At 42.2% G+C, this 20,691-nt stretch overlaps 2 protein-coding genes across 2 annotated transcripts; both read left to right on the top strand.

Moving 5' to 3' along the window:
- The first annotated feature begins 303 nt into the window (after positions 1-303).
- Positions 304-7,677, top strand: LOC137867440 (ectonucleoside triphosphate diphosphohydrolase 2-like). Its single transcript, XM_068704036.1, has 9 exons — positions 304-470; positions 1,472-1,589; positions 2,266-2,416; positions 2,569-2,728; positions 3,665-3,892; positions 4,984-5,256; positions 6,607-6,726; positions 6,925-7,059; positions 7,224-7,677. Exons 1-9 carry the CDS (start codon positions 354-356, stop codon positions 7,428-7,430), a joined length of 1,509 nt encoding a protein of 502 aa, XP_068560137.1. The 5' UTR covers positions 304-353; the 3' UTR covers positions 7,431-7,677.
- Positions 7,678-8,473: 796 nt separating this feature from the next.
- Positions 8,474-17,121, top strand: nelfb (negative elongation factor complex member B). Its single transcript, XM_068704151.1, has 13 exons — positions 8,474-8,711; positions 10,201-10,361; positions 10,439-10,538; positions 11,295-11,525; positions 11,632-11,817; positions 11,927-12,039; positions 12,120-12,222; positions 12,548-12,643; positions 12,729-12,871; positions 13,425-13,531; positions 13,690-13,831; positions 13,929-14,037; positions 16,693-17,121. The coding sequence occupies exons 1-13, from the start codon at positions 8,610-8,612 to the stop codon at positions 16,849-16,851; spliced, it is 1,752 nt and encodes a 583-aa protein (XP_068560252.1). The 5' UTR covers positions 8,474-8,609; the 3' UTR covers positions 16,852-17,121.
- Positions 17,122-20,691: the final 3,570 nt, after the last annotated feature.

Raw genomic sequence — 20,691 nt, 5'->3', positions numbered from 1 at the left:
TTATGAATTACAAAAAGACTTAAAAAAATGTTTGAAAACTGAAAATGATAATTATTATAGATTATAAATAAATGAAGAAAGTATTGTTTCATTCACAGAATGTATTCATGTGGTTATTCATGTATAAATCACTGGTTGAATTTCAAACATATCCATTAGACTCTCGTATGTGCATGCAAGAGGGTGCGTGCAGGGGTGACAGGAAGTGGTACATCTTACCAAACAATTTGAAACAACTAGCCGTCAATTTGTCAGTGCCCGCCCTTTATTTCTGTGGGTTGCCTTACTGGCATTAAGCACTCACGCACTTTTACACAGAGCTGTCAGGGGCATCTGAGGAAACGGTCTCCAGTATGGCTCTCCGCTGCTGCCAAACCCTCCCTGCCCTGGGGCTGCTTATACTGGCAATAGTTGGGATTCTGCTGGTGGTCCTTCCAGCTAGAGAGATGGAGACACCAGCTGAAAACACGGTAATGAAAGAATGATTAAAGTTATTCACTCATATCATAATCTCTACTGAATTATGGACTGAACAAAAATTGTAATTTTCTTTGGCTGAAGGAGACTTTCTGACATCCTATATTTATTTTCAAGCCTTCCTTTGCAGTATACTCACCATGATTTACACCCGTGGTTCATAAAAGTGTGCTTTGTCATATGCAGAGGTTCTGTCTCTGTATCTGGCTTTTTATTCATGTATACACAGAGTTATTCACAAGTTACAGTAAGATAAGAAAGTATAGATTGGGGTCCACGGTTTAAAAAGTTCCAATATAATAGTGTTATACTATACTATTTTAAAATGGTGTGTGTGTGTGTGTGTGTGTGTGTGAGTATGTGTGTGTGTGTGTGTGTGTGTGTGTGTGTGCGTGTGCGTGGGAGGGGGGGGGGGATTCTTTCTGAGAACATTATTCATGTGCTCTTCCTTTTGTTCATAGACTCATTTATGCTGCTTTTATCCTTTGCCTGCAGAACAATGCTTGAATAGAACTTGATGCTTTGAAGTTGACATTCAAAAAGAGCAGACAAAGGAAGACAAAAATGCTGAATGAATTAAGACACCACAATACATAACATCACCCATTTCATCACAGCAAATCAGTAAACCTGTACTCTTTAGTCTCATGACAGGAAATGTGTTTGCAAAAGGAATGACTGGATGTCTAGACTAGAGTCACATCCTCTCAATCCCACAGTTACTGAAGGTTGAAACTTAATAGAACACATTGGTTACAACTGCAAATACAAATACCTTAATAAATAAAATGCACACAGAAAATTTAACATTTCACACATTTCTACTTGTGAAGTAGAGATGCTTCACAAGAGATGCACTGAGATATTCCAGATGTCATATCAATATGACACATGAGCAAAGCAATGGTTACTTTTGAGCAGCATTGCCAATAGCTAAAATGAGATATGGAGGCATGCTGTACTTTTCTGACATGTAATGCTTTATCTGTTTCAGTATGGAATTGTTCTGGATGCCGGCTCATCCCGCACCACCATGTACATCTACAAATGGCCGAATGACAAGCAAAATGGCACTGGTATCGTCACCCAGCACAGCGAGTGTCCTGTAAAAGGTGAGCTCCTCCCAGTGGGTGTGAGAAGGCCGGCATCACTGACTCTGCATCGCTGCTTTGAATCAAGGTTTGCCTGCAGGCTTTAACCTGTTAAACACGAATTTGGGTCTGTCGGGTTTAACAGGTCAAAGGCTGACACTGACAACAAGATGTTGGTGGTCAAAGCAGCATTTGATTGGCAGGGCTAGCTGTGGTTAGCTCGTCTTGTTCAGGGCAAAAATAAGTATGCCGTATTGCAGGGAAACTTGTAGTGTTCACAACGTTTACATTTTCAAATTAAATAATCAAAAATTACATTCACCTCCAAAACAAATCTCAGGACATCTTGTATTTATTGGAAGGTGTTCAAAAACCTGGTCCAGTTAAGTGAAAATTATCTGCTTAGCTTGAGGTACCTGAACAGACTGTCCTGGTGGTGAAGTCAGTCCCACTTTCACTTCCACATAATTCTACAGAAACTCGTCCAATGACCTTTTCGTGCTCCCCTTCCTCACCATAGCGTTTGAGCCTTCTTAGTTACTTCCTCAGTTGTTTTTGTTTGTTTTCAGAGTTTCCTTAGAAACACCATCCAGAGCCTGTATCTCAGAAGCTCACTCATCCTTTAAGACAGGGAAGTTCAGTTTTTGAGGTCAGGCTGAGTTCTTTGTAAGCCAAACTAACTTCTCTTTCTGTCAAGGTCGAGGCATATCCAGCTATGCAGGTCTTCCTGGTGGTGCAGCCAAAAGTCTGGAGTTCTGCCTGGAACGAGCTGTGAAGGATATCCCCAAATCCAAGCACCAGCAAACTTCACTCTGTCTGGGAGCTACTGCAGGCATGAGACTCTTGAAGTAAGTAGAAATTTCTATTAAGACTTTGAAGATATTGCACTTATATTTCTACCACACTCCTCATTAATGATGCATGAATGCATTGAAATGGATCTTGGTTGGAATAATTTGATATACATTTCATTCCCCATTCAACTCACTACTTCGTAAAGAAAAGTCAATGCCACAGAGTCTCAGCGGCTACTGCAGGAAGTGGAGAACAAACTGCGGTCTTACCCTTTCAAATTCATGAATGCAACCATCCTGAGTGGACAGGAGGAGGGGGCATATGGCTGGGTCACAGTCAACTACTTACTTGAAAACTTTGTGAAGGTGAGCTTTGACTTTTCAGTTCAACACATAGAATGTCACAAACACTGTTACATTAAAACCTCATTGTGGAGGAAGTAAAAGTGTTTGACTTGTGCGACACACGCGTCACAACAACAGAAGAAGTTGCCACGGTACATTAAGCCAGATCTGCTGATCAGGGGAGCAAAGGGGTACACAATTTCTGTCAAGGCTTTTGAGTTCCAACAGGGCCCCAATTCAGAACACCAGGCTGGCAGGTTGAATCAAACAAAAAGTGAGCTTTAACAGCAAAAGTTAGTTCCAAAAACAAAACTGACAGGCAACAAACTGAGGGAGCAGACTGAGGCATAGAAAGTACAAAGGAAAAAACACCAAAAAAACAGAAGAACAAACCAGTATGGCAGGAGGAACTCAGGCAGGAAATCCGACAAAGAACACAAGCAGCAAATGCAGATAGCCTGCCAACTGAAAGAGGGAACGCACACAGACGAAATACACAATAACAACACAAGTAGAGTTGCTCTTAAAACTGGTGATATGCTCAGTGAATAGTTCAAATGACTTGTCGTCCAATCTCATCAAAAGTTATTATAGCTGTCCCAAACACCAACGCTAAGCCTCGGATATACTCCCAAGCAGATGTGTACCCGGGCAGCGGCGGACACCATGGACGCGTATAGTTCTGTTTATACTGTCACTTGGTTCAACGCATGCGGAATAGATCAAGACAACTGGTAGCCTTGCGTGGCTGCAGACAATTGCAAACAGTCTGTCAATTGACATTGCCATAGATTCAAGTTGGTTGTGCGGTTAAAGGGCTCCACACACAGGGGCTTTAGAAGTTGTTTTTGGCTGTATGTTCTCCTCGGATTGAACTCTTTTCAGTAATGAAATATTTCTATTTTCCTACATTGATTCAAATTGTTATGCCTTGACCTTCCTTTTCTTGCCATTCAGTACGGCTTTGTAGGGCGATGGCTGAATCCAGGCAGAGAAAGAGTTGGAGCTTTGGATTTAGGGGGAGCTTCCACACAGATTGCTTTTGAAACCTCGGAAAAGGTGGAGAACAAGGATAACGTGATGGAGCTGAAGCTTTACGGACAAACCTACAGACTATACACCCAGAGCTTCCTGTGCTACGGCCAAGACCAGTTCCTGAAAAAACTGCTGGCTCATCTTATCACGGTACTGTTAAAAAAGTCTAACGCCTAACAGTTACATATGGCTGTTGTTTCTGCCTTAAGGATTGTGTTTCCTCTTAGACAACTGTGAGGTCAGAGGTCAAGATCAGCTCAATACAATTATTTCTGGATAATTCATAAAAAATTCACTGTCTGTCTGTCAGTACACTTGCCAACAAGGGTGTTTGATACAGAGTGCGCAGGGTGTGTACTCTACACTGACTCCACCAACCTGCCGCCTCAAACTTGCTCAAAGGAGTGGTATGAGATTGTGTTGCTTTCTTTCAGAGAGGCAGATGAGAGGATCAATACAACTCTCTAATGTCTGTCCTTTGAATATGAAGCTGGAGCTAGCAGCCGTTTAGCTTAGCATAAAGACAGGACACAGGGCAACGGTTAGCCTGGCCCTGAAGGAAAACAAATACACCTACCAACCCCTGTGCCTTTCTGGAGTCTCACAGTGATGACTTAACTCCAGGAAGTAGTAGAAATAGTCTGGTAACACACATTCTTATATTACACTTTGGGTTGTGTATGAATTAGGCAAACAATTAATAATGTGTCAATTAGTGAGCTTTACTTTTGCCGGTTGGCAGATTTTGCCACAGTGGGGCAAAGACAGACGAGCCCGTGTTCAGTCTTTATGGTAAGGTAAGCTAACCCGATGCTGGCAGCTTCATACTCTATACAAAAAGATTAAAAATAATAATAATTATACATATACTAATTATAAAACAACAACCTGATACTGTATAAGTTGACATGTTGAAAAAATCTGTATTGTTATATGTTAAGTGGACTTCATTATTTGGAACTGGTTGGTGGTCAATCCAAAGGTAACCCTGTTTATTAGTAATTCTCAAAAAGGTTGTAGATAAGGCTGGCAATGTAAACAAAAGAAATGCATAATAGAAATACATAATTTTTGATTGCACATAGGGAGTATAAATACTGCCGGGCACTCTGAAGTGCTGGTACATTGTGAATATTTATCTATTCTATCAGTTTACTTGGAATTATACTTGTCATATGCTGCACTTGCCCATCATATTTAGCAGAAACATGTTTAACTTTTATCTATTTTGGCTCTTTCAGACTGCAGGTGTGACGCCCCAGGTGGCTCATCCCTGCTATCCACAGCAGTTCAACATATCTATCCAGCTGGGGAAGAATGTCTTTGATTCTCCATGTACGGAGGGCTACAGACCAGCCAAGTTTGACCGTCAGATGAATGTATCAGTCGTGGGCACAGGAGATTACCAGAGCTGCCTGGACAACATCAAAAAGTTGTTCTCCTTCGACAACTGCACTTACTCAAAGTGCTCCTTTGACGGAGTCTTCCAACCCAACGTGAGCGGAAGCTTTATGGTGAGGCAGACTTTTAAACAGTAGTTTTTACTCTTAGACTAAACATTTGACGTCTACCTTTGTGGTATTCTTTGCTTTTTGGATTTCTCAGTTTTACATCATTGAACATTTTTGCTGATCTGAGTGTTGTTAAAGTGTCAATGTTTGTTCATTCTCCCTAGCATACTGTATACCTATTTAACAGTACATTTCAGTATGTAACATGTATCATAACACACTACAAAAAAAAGTTTCAAAATGAAATACAAGTAGGCTGTTGAAGATCATATACAATATAACATGCAACAATAACTGTCCTGTCACAAACTCTATTTTAATAGTCAGTGGTGTAGTGGCGGGTACGCCGTGGCTTCCATCCATACCCCACCACCAGACCTGTGGGTCATGGAATGAAAGGAATGGAGGGGACTGTTCTCTGAGATTATCTGTTATTAGGACAGTGCTCTCCACAGGCATGGTGTCTGGGAGGAGGCACAGCCTTATGGGATACGGTCAGGGAGCAGAAGTCTGTACACTGGAAATGCTGGGCAAAATGTTATCAGTTATATATTGCTATAGCCATGCTTGTTAGCCATGCTAGAAGCGTGACTGTAGGGATGTCAATCTGAATGCCCTCCATTTTGGTCCAAACTGAAATATTTCAACAATTATTGGATGTATTGCCATCAACTTTGGTGCAGACGTCCACATTTCCCTCATGAGAATTACCATAACTTTGGTGACCCAAACTTGTAATTTAACCCAATTAAAAGGTTACAATTATTAGTTGTTCAATACATTTATTTATGACCAAATGTGTACAAAACTACTGAGGATTTTAGCATTGCATTTACCTCTGAAATATCAGCATGGTTGCATTGTCTTTGTGAGTATATTAGCATGCTGACAGTAGCATTTAGCTCGAAGCACCGATGTGCAAATGTACAGCCTCTCAGAGTTGCTAGCTTAGTCTCGGTAGGTAGCTCTACTGTGAACCCTGCCATTGACCGTACTCGAACATGAACCTGGGAGTGACCCTGGATGGTGAATTATCTTTCTCACCAAACACAGCAGTATCTCCTGTAGAGTCCGACTGTCATCTCCCACCTGGACTACTGCAACCCCCTCCTCTCTGGAGCCCCTGGAAGCAGAATTCTAAGGGATTTTATAAATGTGCCCTTTATAGATGGCAGTATTTTGTACCCCATCCAGTAGTTGCGGTCAATTATTTTGTTATTATATTATATGGTTCATTATTTGAATGACTTTCAATCCGAACGGGATGTTTTCCAAGATGCTTGTATGAAAACTAATCTTCCCTCAGGAATAATGGGAGTCTCTGATTGACTCAGTTTCCCATCATCTCCACAGGCATTCTCTGCCTTCTTCCTCAATCATAACTACATCAACCTCCTCACCAAAATCCCCATGACGTCCCCTAGTCGACTGAACGAGGCAATTCGACTCATCTGCAACATGACCATGTCTGAGGTACTCATGAGAGCACAGAATGAAGAATTCTCAAACATGTTCATGTTTAAAACCACCTAATAGGCCAGTAGACTCATTTCAAAGGGAAAAAAAACATAATGTATCCACAATGTATCATTCTAGAAATGTCTACAGTGATGGGAGTTAAGATCTCACTAACTAAATACAAATCCTAACCCAATGTATTTCCACTCATAGCTGACTCAAAAGACAAAGCAGGAGGTGAAACACATGAAGAATACCTGTGCCGTCTCCAATTTCGTCCAGGTCCTCTTACTGCAGGGCTACAGTTTCGATGAGCACTCCCTTCCCTCCATCTCTTTCCAGAAAACGGTCAGGAGTAAAGGAAATCAATTAAACATTTGTATTCATCATTTGCTGGGATTCTGGGTTCTAACTATGGACTACTGTCAACACCACTGTCTGTTGGACCTAAATCAGAAGGCTTGTCCATGGTGGGTTGTGGTTTCAGTGGGTCCCCTTGTGTGTTTTTGCAGGCAGGAGGAGCAGCTGTAGGCTGGGCTTTGGGGTACATGCTGACTCTGAGCGGTATGGTACCAGCAGAGAGACTCGGACTGATGAAGGCTCTGCCCCCGGGGCCCTGGGCTGGCATTCTCTTCCTATTCATCACCCTCCTCCTCGTTGCAATGGTATACCTACTGATGATCTACCGAAACACAAGAACTCAAGAAGGCATGGTGTAAGAGCAAGGGTGACACACTTCCATATTCCTCTTAGAGAATGCATATGTCCGTCCAAAACTTTCAATATGTTTTGGAAAAATTTAAATATCTGCACCACAGTATGTATGTATGCAAGTGAAATCAGCAAAGCAGTAACATATGGCCTCCACTCTTTCCTTTGCAAATCCACTAAACCGTCTGCTTGTTTGTGGACACTCACGTCAAAGTGTGTAACTTGAAACTACAGAATAAACCAAGTTTTTTGTAATTGTTTTGGATTAATTGAGTAATATTATGCCCACTCACAACATCCACATTAGGGCAGTGCTTTTTTGTGTTCTCTGGGGGGACGGCTGTGACTCAGGGGTGATCTTTCAACGGGAAGATCGGCGGTTCGATGCCCCGTGTGTTAAAAAAGTGTCCATGGGCAAGGCACTGAACCCCAAATTGCTTTCAATATGTATGGGTGTGAATGTGAATTAGTTTAGTCCTGATGGGTCCCATGGTCCCCTGTCATCAGTGTGTGAATGGGTAGATGGTGACGTGATGTAGTGTAACAGTGCTTCTTGGTCTTCTAATGAGTTCTCAGCTGTGGTCATAGCAAGCTAAAAATATGTTTTAGTTAAGTTATTGAAATAAATCGGTCACATTTGTTTCATGTATGGCTCGTGGTATAAGTTATAACTAGGACTAGTTAGCCGCAGATACATGTTTCTGGGCTCTCACTGTATTATATCTCTATCCACTGGGGCTGTGTGGTGATTTTTGTTCCTCTGCGACAAATGGCTTATTGGTCACCAATTAGGCTACTATAATGTCCTTAAAGTCATTTGAAGCCGCCAAAGAACAATTAAAACATTTCTGTGGATTCCCGTTTGTGATCATTATTATTTCTCAGCGTGTTAATAATTATCATTGATAAACACAAATACTCCTAATAAGGGACACATTCAATGTTCAGCATTCAGCCAATACAACAAACTCAGTGAATTATGTCCTTTTTTCCGCAGAGCATGAATGAAGTACGGAACCATATCCGTCGCTGGTGTTTCTGACGGACTGTTTATACAGTTACAACACCGGAAGTTTCCTATGCCCGCATAGAGAGCGTGATGTGTTGGAGTGTTGTGTAGCTAATAGTCAACAGGGTAGAACATTTGAGTTCCACGTAACGCGTGAAGTGGATGACAAAGGAGCAGAATGTTCGCGGGGCTTCCTGAGTTGGGGATCTCCAACGGAGAGGACCTGAAAGAGACGCTCACCAACTGCACGGAGCCGCTGAAAGCCATCGACCAGTTCCAGGTAACGGTCACAGGGTTCTCGGGGACCACGGTCATGTCGTAACGTTACATTTCGAATAACGTTACCAGTTAGATGTCTGAGAGGACTAACGCTAACTCTATATCTTGAAATAGTCGTGCTTTTATCTTGTAGAAAGCCTCTTCATTCACAGGTGTTCTTTAGTTTAGAGGATGGAGAACAAACTGCTGCACAACGGTTCAACCAGACTGACAGAGACAGAGATCCTCTGAGCAACAGTCGATTAAGAAGAAAAGAAGTCATTGGTTAAAGAAACGAGATGCTTAGATTTAAACAGGAACTGCTTTCTGTTTCCTTGTTAAGAGTTTCACAATAAAAGCAGGCTGGATTTAATTTGAGAAAAGCTCTTCTTCAGACTTAATACAAACAGAAGGTTAGTCTAGGGTTAGCACTGTTGGAACCAATCCCAGTTTAAACCTCAATCAAGACTCACTCGATATTTACATATGCAGTGCAGAGCTGTATCAGTAGTAGAGATGGCGCAGTGGCCGATGGGACGGATATGCAAATGATCGTTTCACGATCAGTGTGTATTGTCTTTATTGACACGGCGTATTAAATAAAGGCATGCATCTATCTTCTCTTCCGTTCCCTTGTTAGGATACATAGCAAGGCTTTAGCAATGGCGATTATGTGATTTCCTATTTGTTGATGGTCCCTGAAACTGATATTAGAGCTAACATTAGCCTAAACTGAAAAGGCGTTTGTTAGCTTAGCCACCATAGCCAGTCTGACTAATCGATAACCAACCAACCCATACACAGATGTGCACACGTGACTGAACACAGGTGGAGATCAGACACTATAATAACCTTCTCCTACACACAGGTGTGTCATCACTTTTGTCTTCTCTTCCTCTTTGCGTATTAAATATGCTAATATGACACCACGTGAAGACATACAACCACCAATAATTCACTCTGCACAGAACACGTAGTCTCTGGACAGGCTTCTGATAGTTAATAAAAAGGATTGACATGTTACCAAAGAGAGTGTATTATTCATGAGAAGTGGTTTCATGATCCTGTACTACTGATGTATACCATCACTGTTGTATACACTATCAGTGGTAGAGCAGGGTGCTCCTTCAGTCAGAGGATCAGTGGTTCGATCCCCGGCTCCGCTCGTCCATGTAGACGTGTCTGCAGGCTGTTCCTGCTGTGTATGAATAGTTAGATAGTTCTGATGGGACCTTGCATGGTAGCCCCTGTCATCAGTGTGTGAATGGGTGAATGATGACATGTAGTGCTAAAGCGGTTTGAGTGGTCAGAAGACTAGAAGCCATATGGTACCTTTTTCATATGCCAAATTATTGTAAGCCATTTCCACGGTGTGTCAAATGTCTTAAGTTGTGTTGTCTAGTTGATATCAGCCATTGCAAATAAGCAAGGAAACATGTATTCAGCTGGCTCTGACCAGCCACAGTTACAACTGATCCCTGATGAGTCTGTGATGCGTTACATGACTGCAGATGGAAAATGGCATCCTGCTGCCGACCCTCCAGTCTGCTCTTCCCTTCCTCGATCTACATGGAACCCCTCGGCTGGAGTTCCACCAGTCCGTCTTTGATGAGCTTCGAGAAAAGCTGATGGAGCGAGTCGCCACCATCGCAGAGGGCAAGGAGGAGGACAGGTGTGTCACTGAACTCTGGACTCTGAGTAATGTTTTGAGTTTCAGCTTAGATGCTATTATGCTCTGTTTTCCTACAGATATGGGAAGCTTGAGGAGCTGCTGGAGAAGAGCTTTCCTCTTGTCAAAATGCCGTCCATTCAGCCAGTGGTAATGCAGGTGCTGAAGCATCTACCCAAGGTAAGTTTCTTCAGGGCCGTTGCTTTTCTGTTAAAGACTAAAAACAGCAATATATCACACGATGTGAGCAGTATTGACATTTCATCAGCAGTGCTGGGGCCACGCACTCTGTGTATTGAAGCATGGTAACGTGTATTACAGTCACAGAGTACAGTACGTTTAGAATATATGATACCCTATTCAGACCCACATCGGGATCAGGTCTAACCTGGAGCGGGTTGCACCAACTGGTCTTCACTAAGCCTGGTCCTAACTGCTTGTTTACAACGTCGGTTGCACTAGCCTCACTACTCCCGGTTTTAGCCGTACACTTTCATGTGAATGCCCACGAAGCGATGGCTGTTGCCTAGCTTGTTGAATATTTGATTATTGCACATTTTGTAGCTGTCGTCAATTCAATATAAAGCAAAATCTCTAAAGTTTTAGTCCTCATCTCTCATTAGACAACAATAGTAAAGTACAGTTTAAGTAAATAATGAGCACAAGTTTGAGTCATTGTGATACAGTGCTCTTCACCACATCACCAAACAACATGAGTGCTGTCCGTCCCTCCAGTAGAGCTCCACACACCTGGAGAATGTGGAGCTGTTTTAGAGGCCCGTCATGGAACAGCACACGTACATTGATTTGTAACCCATCTGTATCTTATCATGACCATCCAATTTGATTAGGTATAAAACAAATTGTTGAGCCAAAATCTTCAAATTGGCTTTGCAGAAGTGCCTCTTAATCTTCATCACATGCTCCCTCCTGCAGGTGCCAGAGAAGAAACTGAAGATGGTGATGGCTGACAAGGAGCTGTACAAGGTGTGTGCGGTGGAGGTGAAGAGGCAGATCTGGCAGGACAACCAGGCTCTGTTTGGGGATGAAGTGTCACCTCTCCTAAAGCAGTACATTGTGGAGAAGGAAGCCGCTCTGTTCAGCAGCGACCTCTCCATCCTGCACAATTTCTTCAGCCCCTCTCCCAAAACGCGGCGCCAAGGCGAGGTGAGTCGGTCATCAGATGAGATGTCTCTTAAACCTGAACCAAAGTCTTTGAGACATGAATCTCTGTGTGAAGAGACGGTGCTGTTAAGCTTTTCCGATGTTCTAGGTGGTCCTAAAACTGACACAGATGATCGGAAAGAACGTGAAGCTGTACGACATGGTGCTGCAGTTTTTAAGGACGCTCTTCCTGCGAACGCGAAATGTCCACTACTGCACGCTGAGAGCAGAGCTGCTGATGTCTCTTCACGACCTGGACATCAGTGAGATCTGCTCTGTGGACCCCTGCCATAAGGTGAGGATCACTTTAGGACACCATCGGACCACTGCAGAGCCCCAAACCCTGTGTTTTCTGTGTTCTAGCATCTCTTTCTCCTCTGTGTCTCTGTTGTGTGCCGTGACAGTTCACTTGGTGTTTAGACGCCTGCATCCGTGAGAAGTTTGTGGACGGCAAGCGAGCCAGAGAGCTGCAAGGTTTCCTGGATGGAGTGAAGAAGGGACAAGAGCAAGTCCTCGGGTAACGGATGAGGGGAAGGGTTATAAACAGAGCTGTTCATCTCTGATGAATGGGTGAATTTATCTTTCCGTGTGTTCCAGGGACCTGTCCATGATCCTGTGTGACCCGTTTGCGTGCAACACCCTGGTTCTGAGTATCATGAGGAACCTGCAAGAACTGCTGAGTCAGGACGCTTTACCCAGGGTGAGCATACTGCGCACGAGGACACAGGCGACATGATGCACAACCATGCCGATGGTGTCATGGTCTTCTACTGACTGACTGGTGACAGGGATGCAGCTAGAAACGCAACCTAGCCCCTGTCTTCCTTTAGCTTCATCCAGCCTGATAGTTATTGCCCCTGTCCCTCCCTCTCTAATATGCATGTTTCTGGAGTATTAGTTCTTTAAATGACAGCCACTGTGAATTCTAAAAGGAAGAGTTTCTCCACCAGTTATTTGTGTTTTCACTGTCGAGTTCCCTCACACAGCCCATTGTAAGTTGTTCTGTTGTATCTGTTTTTGAACAGGACAGTCCAGACCTGATGCTGCTGCTGAGGATGCTGTCTCTGGGTCAAGGGGCGTGGGACATGATTGACAGCCAGGTCTTTAAAGAGCCTCGTTTGGTACGTAGAGTGTTCACCTCCAGCGTACGTGTGCTGCATCGCTTCATACGCTCATAAATGGATCTTCCTGTGTGCCTGCTGTTAGGACTTGGAGGTGGTGACCCGCTTCCTGCCTGCCATGATGTCAGTGGTTGTTGATGATCACACCTTCACTGCAGAACACAAGCTCCCCAGTGAGGAGAAGAGCTCGTTGTCATACCCCACCACCCTGCCGGATGCCTTCAGCAGGTAAAGAGCTGGACCATAGTGTGCAACCTGTGATGTGCTTCAGTACATGTTTGTCTATTATCATTACTGCTATACAGCTATACCATAGGACACTATGTCATGTGTGCAGCGTTTGAGTCCAAGACAAATGTCCCAACTGGGACAATAAAGTACATTGTCTCATATTATAAGTATCAGTATGTGATCTAAGTATCACAGGTGGAAATTGAAAAAAGGGAGCAACAACAGATGACTTTTATTCATCTGTAACTCAAGTCCAACAAAGTCACTCATCTGTCTGACTTGACGGGGTTCAAGTTCTTTATGAAAGCATCCTAACCAAGCAAAGACTGTTCCGGGGATCAGCTGTAACGTGAACATGCTCACAGCCAGAGTGGACCAGTGTAGAACAGCAGGTTTCATGGGACGACTTATCTGTATCATAGCATGACACTGAGACAACACAAGAATAAAACTACCACAAACTGGAAAGTCAAGGCACTCTTTGTAGTAATTTCATTCTGTTTTCCCTGTTCTTTTGTGATGAATGATGAGAAGTGTTGCTGTCCCTCAGGTACCTGCAGGAGAACAGAGTGGCCTGTGAAATGGGTCTCTACTACATCCTCCACATTGCCAAGCTGAGGAACAAGAACGCCTTACAGAGGTTACTACCTGCCCTTGGTGAGTGTTGCGCATCACCTGAAAGGCTCTGACACTGTTAGCAGTTTGACCCTTTGAGCAGGCAGTAAATGACACGACTACGGTCAGTCGTAAAAAGACTGTGTAGGATCTACATGACTTGTCAGAATAAGAGTTGTGCGTCTGCTGTTCCCCCACAGTGGAGACCTACAATGACATGGCCTTTGGTGACATCTTTCTGCACCTGCTGACTGGACACCTCACCCTGCTGTCTGATGAGTTTGGATCAGAAGACTTTTGTTCAGTAGTTTTCGACGGCTTCCTTCTTACTTCTTTTTCCAGGTGAGCTGATTCGAGCAGAGCCGATAGTGTGACTGACTGTGGGCGTGCAGTCCGCCGTGTCTCGTGACCGATTTTGTTTGTCTTAAATATTTTCCAGTAAAGAGAACGTCCACAGACACGCCCTCCGGATGATGCTGCATCTACATCACAAAGTGCTGCCGTCGTGCATGGAAACCTTGATGAAAACTCTGGAACCCCCGAAACAGGTTGGCTTCATCTCTACATTCAGCTTGTGCTTGAATCATGATGTGATGGGGAGAGTGTTTTAACATAGCTCAAATACAGCAAACAACCGTGAGTCCTGATAGAGCCTACAATGAAGGAAAAAGTTCAAGTAGTTTGAAATGGTGTGTATAATAATTTGATGACAGCTAAATATGTAGTGGTAAATGATACTAATATTAAAAGTCATACTAAGCCAGCGTTTTCCACAGCATATTCTTGTCCATAACAGAACTTCCCAGCGGCTCAAATAACCGCCACTAAACGAGCGTCATTGTAACGTTCCGTCCAGTAGAAACGCTTGTTGTTGCCACTGACAGGTTCTGAGTGTCAATATTAGTCCCTCCCCCTCTCTCTGTCTCTCTCCCTCCCCCCTCAATAGCAGACACTGATAACACTCTGAGCATGGCAGTGGTAAAAGCAAAGCTTTTTACTGGACCTAACCGTACGATGACGGTGGACTATTGCCGCTGCAGCGCTCTCGATCAATGCTGGAACAATTTAAAAAGCTGTTGTCCCCACTAGTCCCAAAAACATTGAAGTAGGATTCAGGTTGAGAAATACCAAAGTTCCCTTTTAAGTAAGAGTGCCCACAACTGAACCTGTCCATCAACATCAGAGATGGAGAATCACAGCCATCAGCATCATTATTGAACTGAACTTATCGCAGATTATGTTTCTACTCTTTCATTTTTCTCTATATGATGAAGGTTTCTACGCTTTCATTCTTCTCTATATGAAGGTTTCTACTCTTTCATTCCTCTCGATATGATGAAGGTTTCTACTCTTTCATTCTTCTCTATATGAAGATTTCTACTCTTTCATTCCTCTCTATACTCTGAAGGTTTCTACTCTTTCATTCTTCTCTATATGAAGGTTTCTACTCTTTCATTCCTCTCTATACTCTGAAGGTTTCTACTCTTTCATTCTTCTCTATATTCTGAAGGTTTCTACTCTTTCTTTCTTCTCTATATGAAGGTTTCTACTCTTTCATTTTTCTCTATATGATGAAGGTTTCTACTCTTTCATTCCTCTCTATATGATGAAGGTTTCTACTCTTTCATTCTTCTCTATATGATGAAGGTTTCTACTCTTTCATTCTTCTCTATATTCTGAAGGTTTCTACTTTTTCATTCTTCTCTATATGATGGTTTCTACTCTTTCATTCTTCTCTATATGATGAAGGTTTCTACTCTTTCATTCTTCTCTGTATTCTGAAGGTTTCTACTCTTTCATTCCTCTCTATATGATGAAGGTTTCTACTCTTTCATTCTTCTCTGTATTCTGAAGGTTTCTACTCTTTCATTCTTCTCTATATGATGAAGGTTTCTACTCTTTCATTCTTCTCTATATTCTGAAGGTTTCTGCTCTTTCATTCTTCTCTATATGAAGGTTTCTACTCTTTCATTCTTCTATATTCTGAAGGTTTCTACTCTTTCATTCTTCTCTATATTCTGAAGGTTTCTACTCTTTCATTCTTCTCTATATGATGAAGGTTTCTACTCTTTCATTCTTCTATATTCTGAAGGTTTCTACTCTTTCATTCTTCTATATTCTGAAGGTTTCTACTCTTTCATTCTTTTATATTCTGAAGGTTTCTACTCTTTCATTCTTCTCTATATGATGAAGGTTTCTACTCTTTCATTCTTCTCTGTATTCTGAAGGTTTCTACTCTTTCATTCTTCTCTATATTCTGAAGGTTTCTGCTCTTTCATTCTTCTCTATATGAAGGTTTCTACTCTTTCATTCTTCTCTACATAATGAAGGTTTCTACTCTTTCATTCTTCTATATTCTGAAGGTTTCTACTCTTTCATTCTTCTATATTCTGAAGGTTTCTACTCTTTCATTCTTCTCTATATTCTGAAGGTTTCTACTCTTTCATTCTTCTCTATATGATGAAGGTTTCTACTCTTTCATTCTTCTCTATATGATGAAGGTTTCTACTCTTTCATTCTTCTCTATATTCTGAAGATTTCTGCTCTTTCATTCTTCTATATTCTGAAGGTTTCTACTCTTTCATTCTTCTATATTCTGAAGGTTTCTACTCTTTCATTCTTCTATATTCTGAAGGTTTCTACTCTTTCATTCTTCTCTATATGATGAAGGTTTCTACTCTTTCATTCTTTATATTCTGAAGGTTTCTGCTCTTTCATTCTTCTATATTCTGAAGGTTTCTACTCTTTCATTCTTCTATATTCTGAAGGTTCTCTAAGGTTTCTACAGAGAGGTTTGTTCACGCATCATTCAAAGACTCATTTATACAACATTTTATTACTAAAAACATGTCATTGTTTTTCTGTTTATGGAGTGACACAAAGACATAAACTCCCTCTGTAAAAACCTTTGACTCTACTGTCCACAGAAGGAAACAAGAATTTTGAACTTGGCAATGTTCACATGTCTGTTATGTATACAAATACGTACACATTGAATAAGATCTCATCTATATATTCAAACATAAAATCTCAGAAAACTTAAAAATATATATCTCATTCTCTATTACTTTACATTTTTACCAGCTCTCTTTTGCAGCTCTAAAACAGTTGTGTGAATGAGAGCAAGCCCTTGGGACACATGTCAGCATTTAATGTATTGTATGAACTGACACTTTGTGTGATGCTGTGTCTGGTGACCACAGGTCAGCGAGCCAGTGAAGGAGCTTTACACTCAGCTAACGGAGAAGCTGGACGCCCAGAAGAAGAGTCCTCCACCACCAGATGAAGCTCCATCCCTGGACCTGGGGCTGAACCCAGTGACTGTCCCCACTACTGCCTCCACCCCAACCACGCCTCTCTGAGGCTCAGTGACTGACTGTAAATACAGCCACCAGTTGGCTCATATTTTTCAAAAAGACGAGACATTTTACATTATGCTTTGATCTGTGATTTTTCATGGAGGTTTATTATCTTTAGATGTTTGTCTCTGAGAGGCTCTTCCAGCTCTGACATGTGTTTTTCTAAACTTTGTTCTTGCATTATTGGCAGAATATACATTCTCTTCATATGTAAATCAGTGTGTGAATTGTCAGTTGTGCAACAAACCTGTAAATAAATGATTTAGAAATAAAGTGGTGTCATTGTGTTCCAGCCAAAGTGACAAGATGCATTACATGTTACTGCAACACCTCTGTACACATTTAGTCACTTGATGAGAAACACTTGACTATAATGTCCGGTGTCTATGGACCTCAATGAGCAACTCCCCCGTGTGCGTGCGTGCGTGCGTGTGTGCGTGCGTGCGTGCGTGCGACTGGGTTCTACATACTAAAGACAACTAACACTGCTAAGTTCTCATATTTAAGTGAATATAATACAACCATAGATGAGGTTTTAAAACCTGCCACATTAAGTTCTGGTCTGTATAAACAGTATATATAGAAAATAAATGGTAATAAATAATCAAAACATGGAACAAGTCAACAGGATGAACATTTATTTTTAATGAAAACTGCTCATTTGAACCAGAACTCTGTAGTTGCAGAAGACTCCTCAAACTACACACAGACTCCCTCTTACTGAAATGTCCGTCTACTGCAGTCTTCTGACCATTCAAAGCACTTCAACACTAGATGTTCAGAGAGAGAGGTCAGTGCTTAAGACATTTATTGGAGCTGGGCCAAACTGAAAAGGTTTACTGCTTATTTTGCAACACCTGCGTTTAAATCCAGTGACTTAAACCTTAAAGTCCGGTGTCTGTAGTCCATTAGGTAATATATGGCAGCTATAGTGTGAACAAGAAACAGTTACTGGCTCTCCACCATCATGAAATAACAATTGAGGACATCTTTTGGAAGAATCCTGCTCATCCTCCACACTTCTAGAATCTATGACAATCACTCAATAAAATATTTGAATTACACCTTTCATGTAGTTCATTGCTTTACAGATGACTGACTGACTGACTCTTAATTGACTGAAGTTTTACTTATTTTTTGTTGATTTTTAAGGACATTCCCATTCATATTAATGTAGCAGGATAGTCAGAGCAGGGGCCATTTTTATGTGTATATTGGGGCCGTTGCAGCGGTCTAACTTTCATATAAACGACAAGTAGCAGCAAAAAATTGCAGTAACGACCAAGCAACATGGGTCGTTATGGCCGGCACAGGACACACACATCCAAAGAGATGGGGACCAAGGATGATGGGGTACAGGCAGAGGTTGCAGGAGGCCAGCAGGAGCCTAGGGGGATGGCTTGTGCTGGTTGCAGACGGGACAGGTGTTCTCAAACTTCCAGCTGTCTCCCTACAGGGCAGCCCACCAGAACCTCTGCTGCAGGACCTCCTTGGTATGCTGGATCCCGAGGTGGCAAGTGAGCCTGGAGCCCACAGGAGAACAACCAACTCAAAGTCGAAGGGAATCAACGCCAGTAGCTGGGACTGGGCTGGTCCCCCAGGTAGGCCTTGACTCTCTCGTCAACCTCCCAGGTGAGCGAGGAAACCAGGTGGGAAATATTTAATTTTGACATGTCCTTGTTGTATTCACTTAAAACTTAAATTAAAAGTTGACATTGGCTTTTGTCTGCTCCTTCGTGCGGTAAGGAGCAGACAGGAGATGTGGTCAAGAAAGCAGCAGGTCTGGAACCAGGGAAGCAATTAGTAGAAGCAGACAGACCAGTAGGGAGAAGGTGGAAACTAAGTCAGGGCCAGGCAAAGGTTCAAGAAGCAGATAAATGTTCTCAGGACACACAGACACAGTAAGGATTGTGGCGAAATGGTGAAAGTCTCTGAGCCACAGAAACCACAGGTAAGTAGCCTGGAAAACTGACACTGTGGCGACATTGCAGCGAAAGGGGAGAAGCAGACAGAAACCAGGAACGCTGAGGTGGAAATCATGATCGGGGACAGAAGTCTGAGGCGAATTCCACGATCACTACGAAGCAGGAAGGTCGGAGGCAGGTGGGGTTACCAACAGGAAATCAGTCCAAGGATGACTGTTGGAGAGAGATGGCAAATAACAATCTGGCAACGAGTGACTGAGCAGGAGAGGCTTAAGTACTGGCTTGATTGGAGATGGGTTGCAGTTGTGAGCACAGGTGAGTGGGGTGAACTGATGAGGTGGGATTGGCTGGCAGGCAGAGTGAAGTAGAGGTTAGAAAACTAGTGGTAAGCAGTGGAGCAGACTGTGAGAATCAGAGCATCAGCTTGAAATAAAGATCATATTGTGGCTTTCTGTAATGAATATGAACTCATGCATGCTCATACACCTGATACACTTCTAAATTTAGTTATAAGAATGTACAATTAATCTACCATACATCTCATGCTTGTCATTGAATTAGTTGCTCAAACCCAAGTCCTCCAGAAAATATATTGTACTGGTTTCCTTTTAGAGAACAGGTCCTCTTTCATGGACAGTCCAGAAGGTATGACAGGGTTAGTTTTGAGTAGAAGCAGATGATAAGGTGTTAAAGGTTCCACATCATTCAAGTCATTTGTTTTTGTTGTGATAGGTCTATCATTTATTAGAGCTTCCAACTCACATAAGGCTGTTTCCCAGGCATCATCATTCAGAACTTGTTCTCTTTCCACAGAGTTCAGAGTCTCTCCTATATGGTTCTGTGGTGAGCGCCTGCTCCCGGGTTAAATAGCCACCCAAATTCTTATTGGATAAGATTCCTTTTGATTTTATCATCAATAATCGTTTCATCTCCTTTTGTGCAGCAATATAATTTTTGCCTTGATCAGATGTGATGGTTTTTACAGTACCTCTACGACATAGAAATATGCGTATTGCATTGATGCAGGAGTTAGTGTCCAAACTACTAGCCACCTAACGATGGATTTGGGGTTAGTAAGGCATGTGGAAATTTGACCCTTCTTACATTGGTCCAACCTTGCTTTATTTCAAAAGGTACAAAATAGTCAAATCTGGCATCACACAGTCCTGTTGAAGATTCTTGCTCTCCTACTTTAGACTGCATTCGTCTGCAGAAAACAGTTTCTGATGTTCTTTAGTGCTAAAGAGTTTACATCTTTCATGAAAACGAAAGTAAAGCCGCACTTTACACCAGCTGCATGAAATCCCGTTCTTCAGCTGACATTTGTGGTTTTCCTTCATAGTCTCTTTCTGGGAAATCGTGATGGTGGTTTACAATATGGCTTTCCAGTTAATTAATTCAATTGTGGTTTACTTATGCCACTGGCTTTTTTGTGGTTTACTTATGTATGCCACATTTAATAACCACAGCTGAAGATGGGTTGAGTGGTCCATTTACCATCATCCTAAGAGGGTTCTTACAGGGTAGAGCCATTGCCTTGGCTCCATTGCCAGTAAGGCCACCTGCTGAGGTCATTTTGAGAGAAAATGTTTCCCTTTGTCATCGGTATCTTTGTTTGAATGTATGTTTTTTGTAGATCAATATAGATATTGCCATCCAAATCACCCACTTGTAGTCCAAGTACTCACTGGTTTCTTTGGACTCATTGTTTGCAGGAGAACTATAGCACAGGTTAGTACTGTTTTGCTGCCTTTGTAAGCTTTTATTTGTACTGGTACTATTGACTGCTTGCATTTTCTTCCAGCCCCGATATCCTCCTCTTTTTCCACTGACCGATCTTATTGTCTGATTGGTCATTTTATCGTATGCATACATGGCCAATGAAGCTGATTCTGATTCTGATTCTGAAAGAGTGAAA

This window comes from Cebidichthys violaceus, unplaced genomic scaffold (assembly GCF_023349555.1).
Source record: "Cebidichthys violaceus isolate CVI_PGR_0920_01 unplaced genomic scaffold, fCebVio1.0.p SCAF_9, whole genome shotgun sequence".
Classification (NCBI taxonomy): domain Eukaryota; kingdom Metazoa; phylum Chordata; class Actinopteri; order Perciformes; family Stichaeidae; genus Cebidichthys; species Cebidichthys violaceus.
Note: the sequence above shows the minus strand (reverse complement) of the source record. Positions and strands in the feature narration are given on the sequence as shown.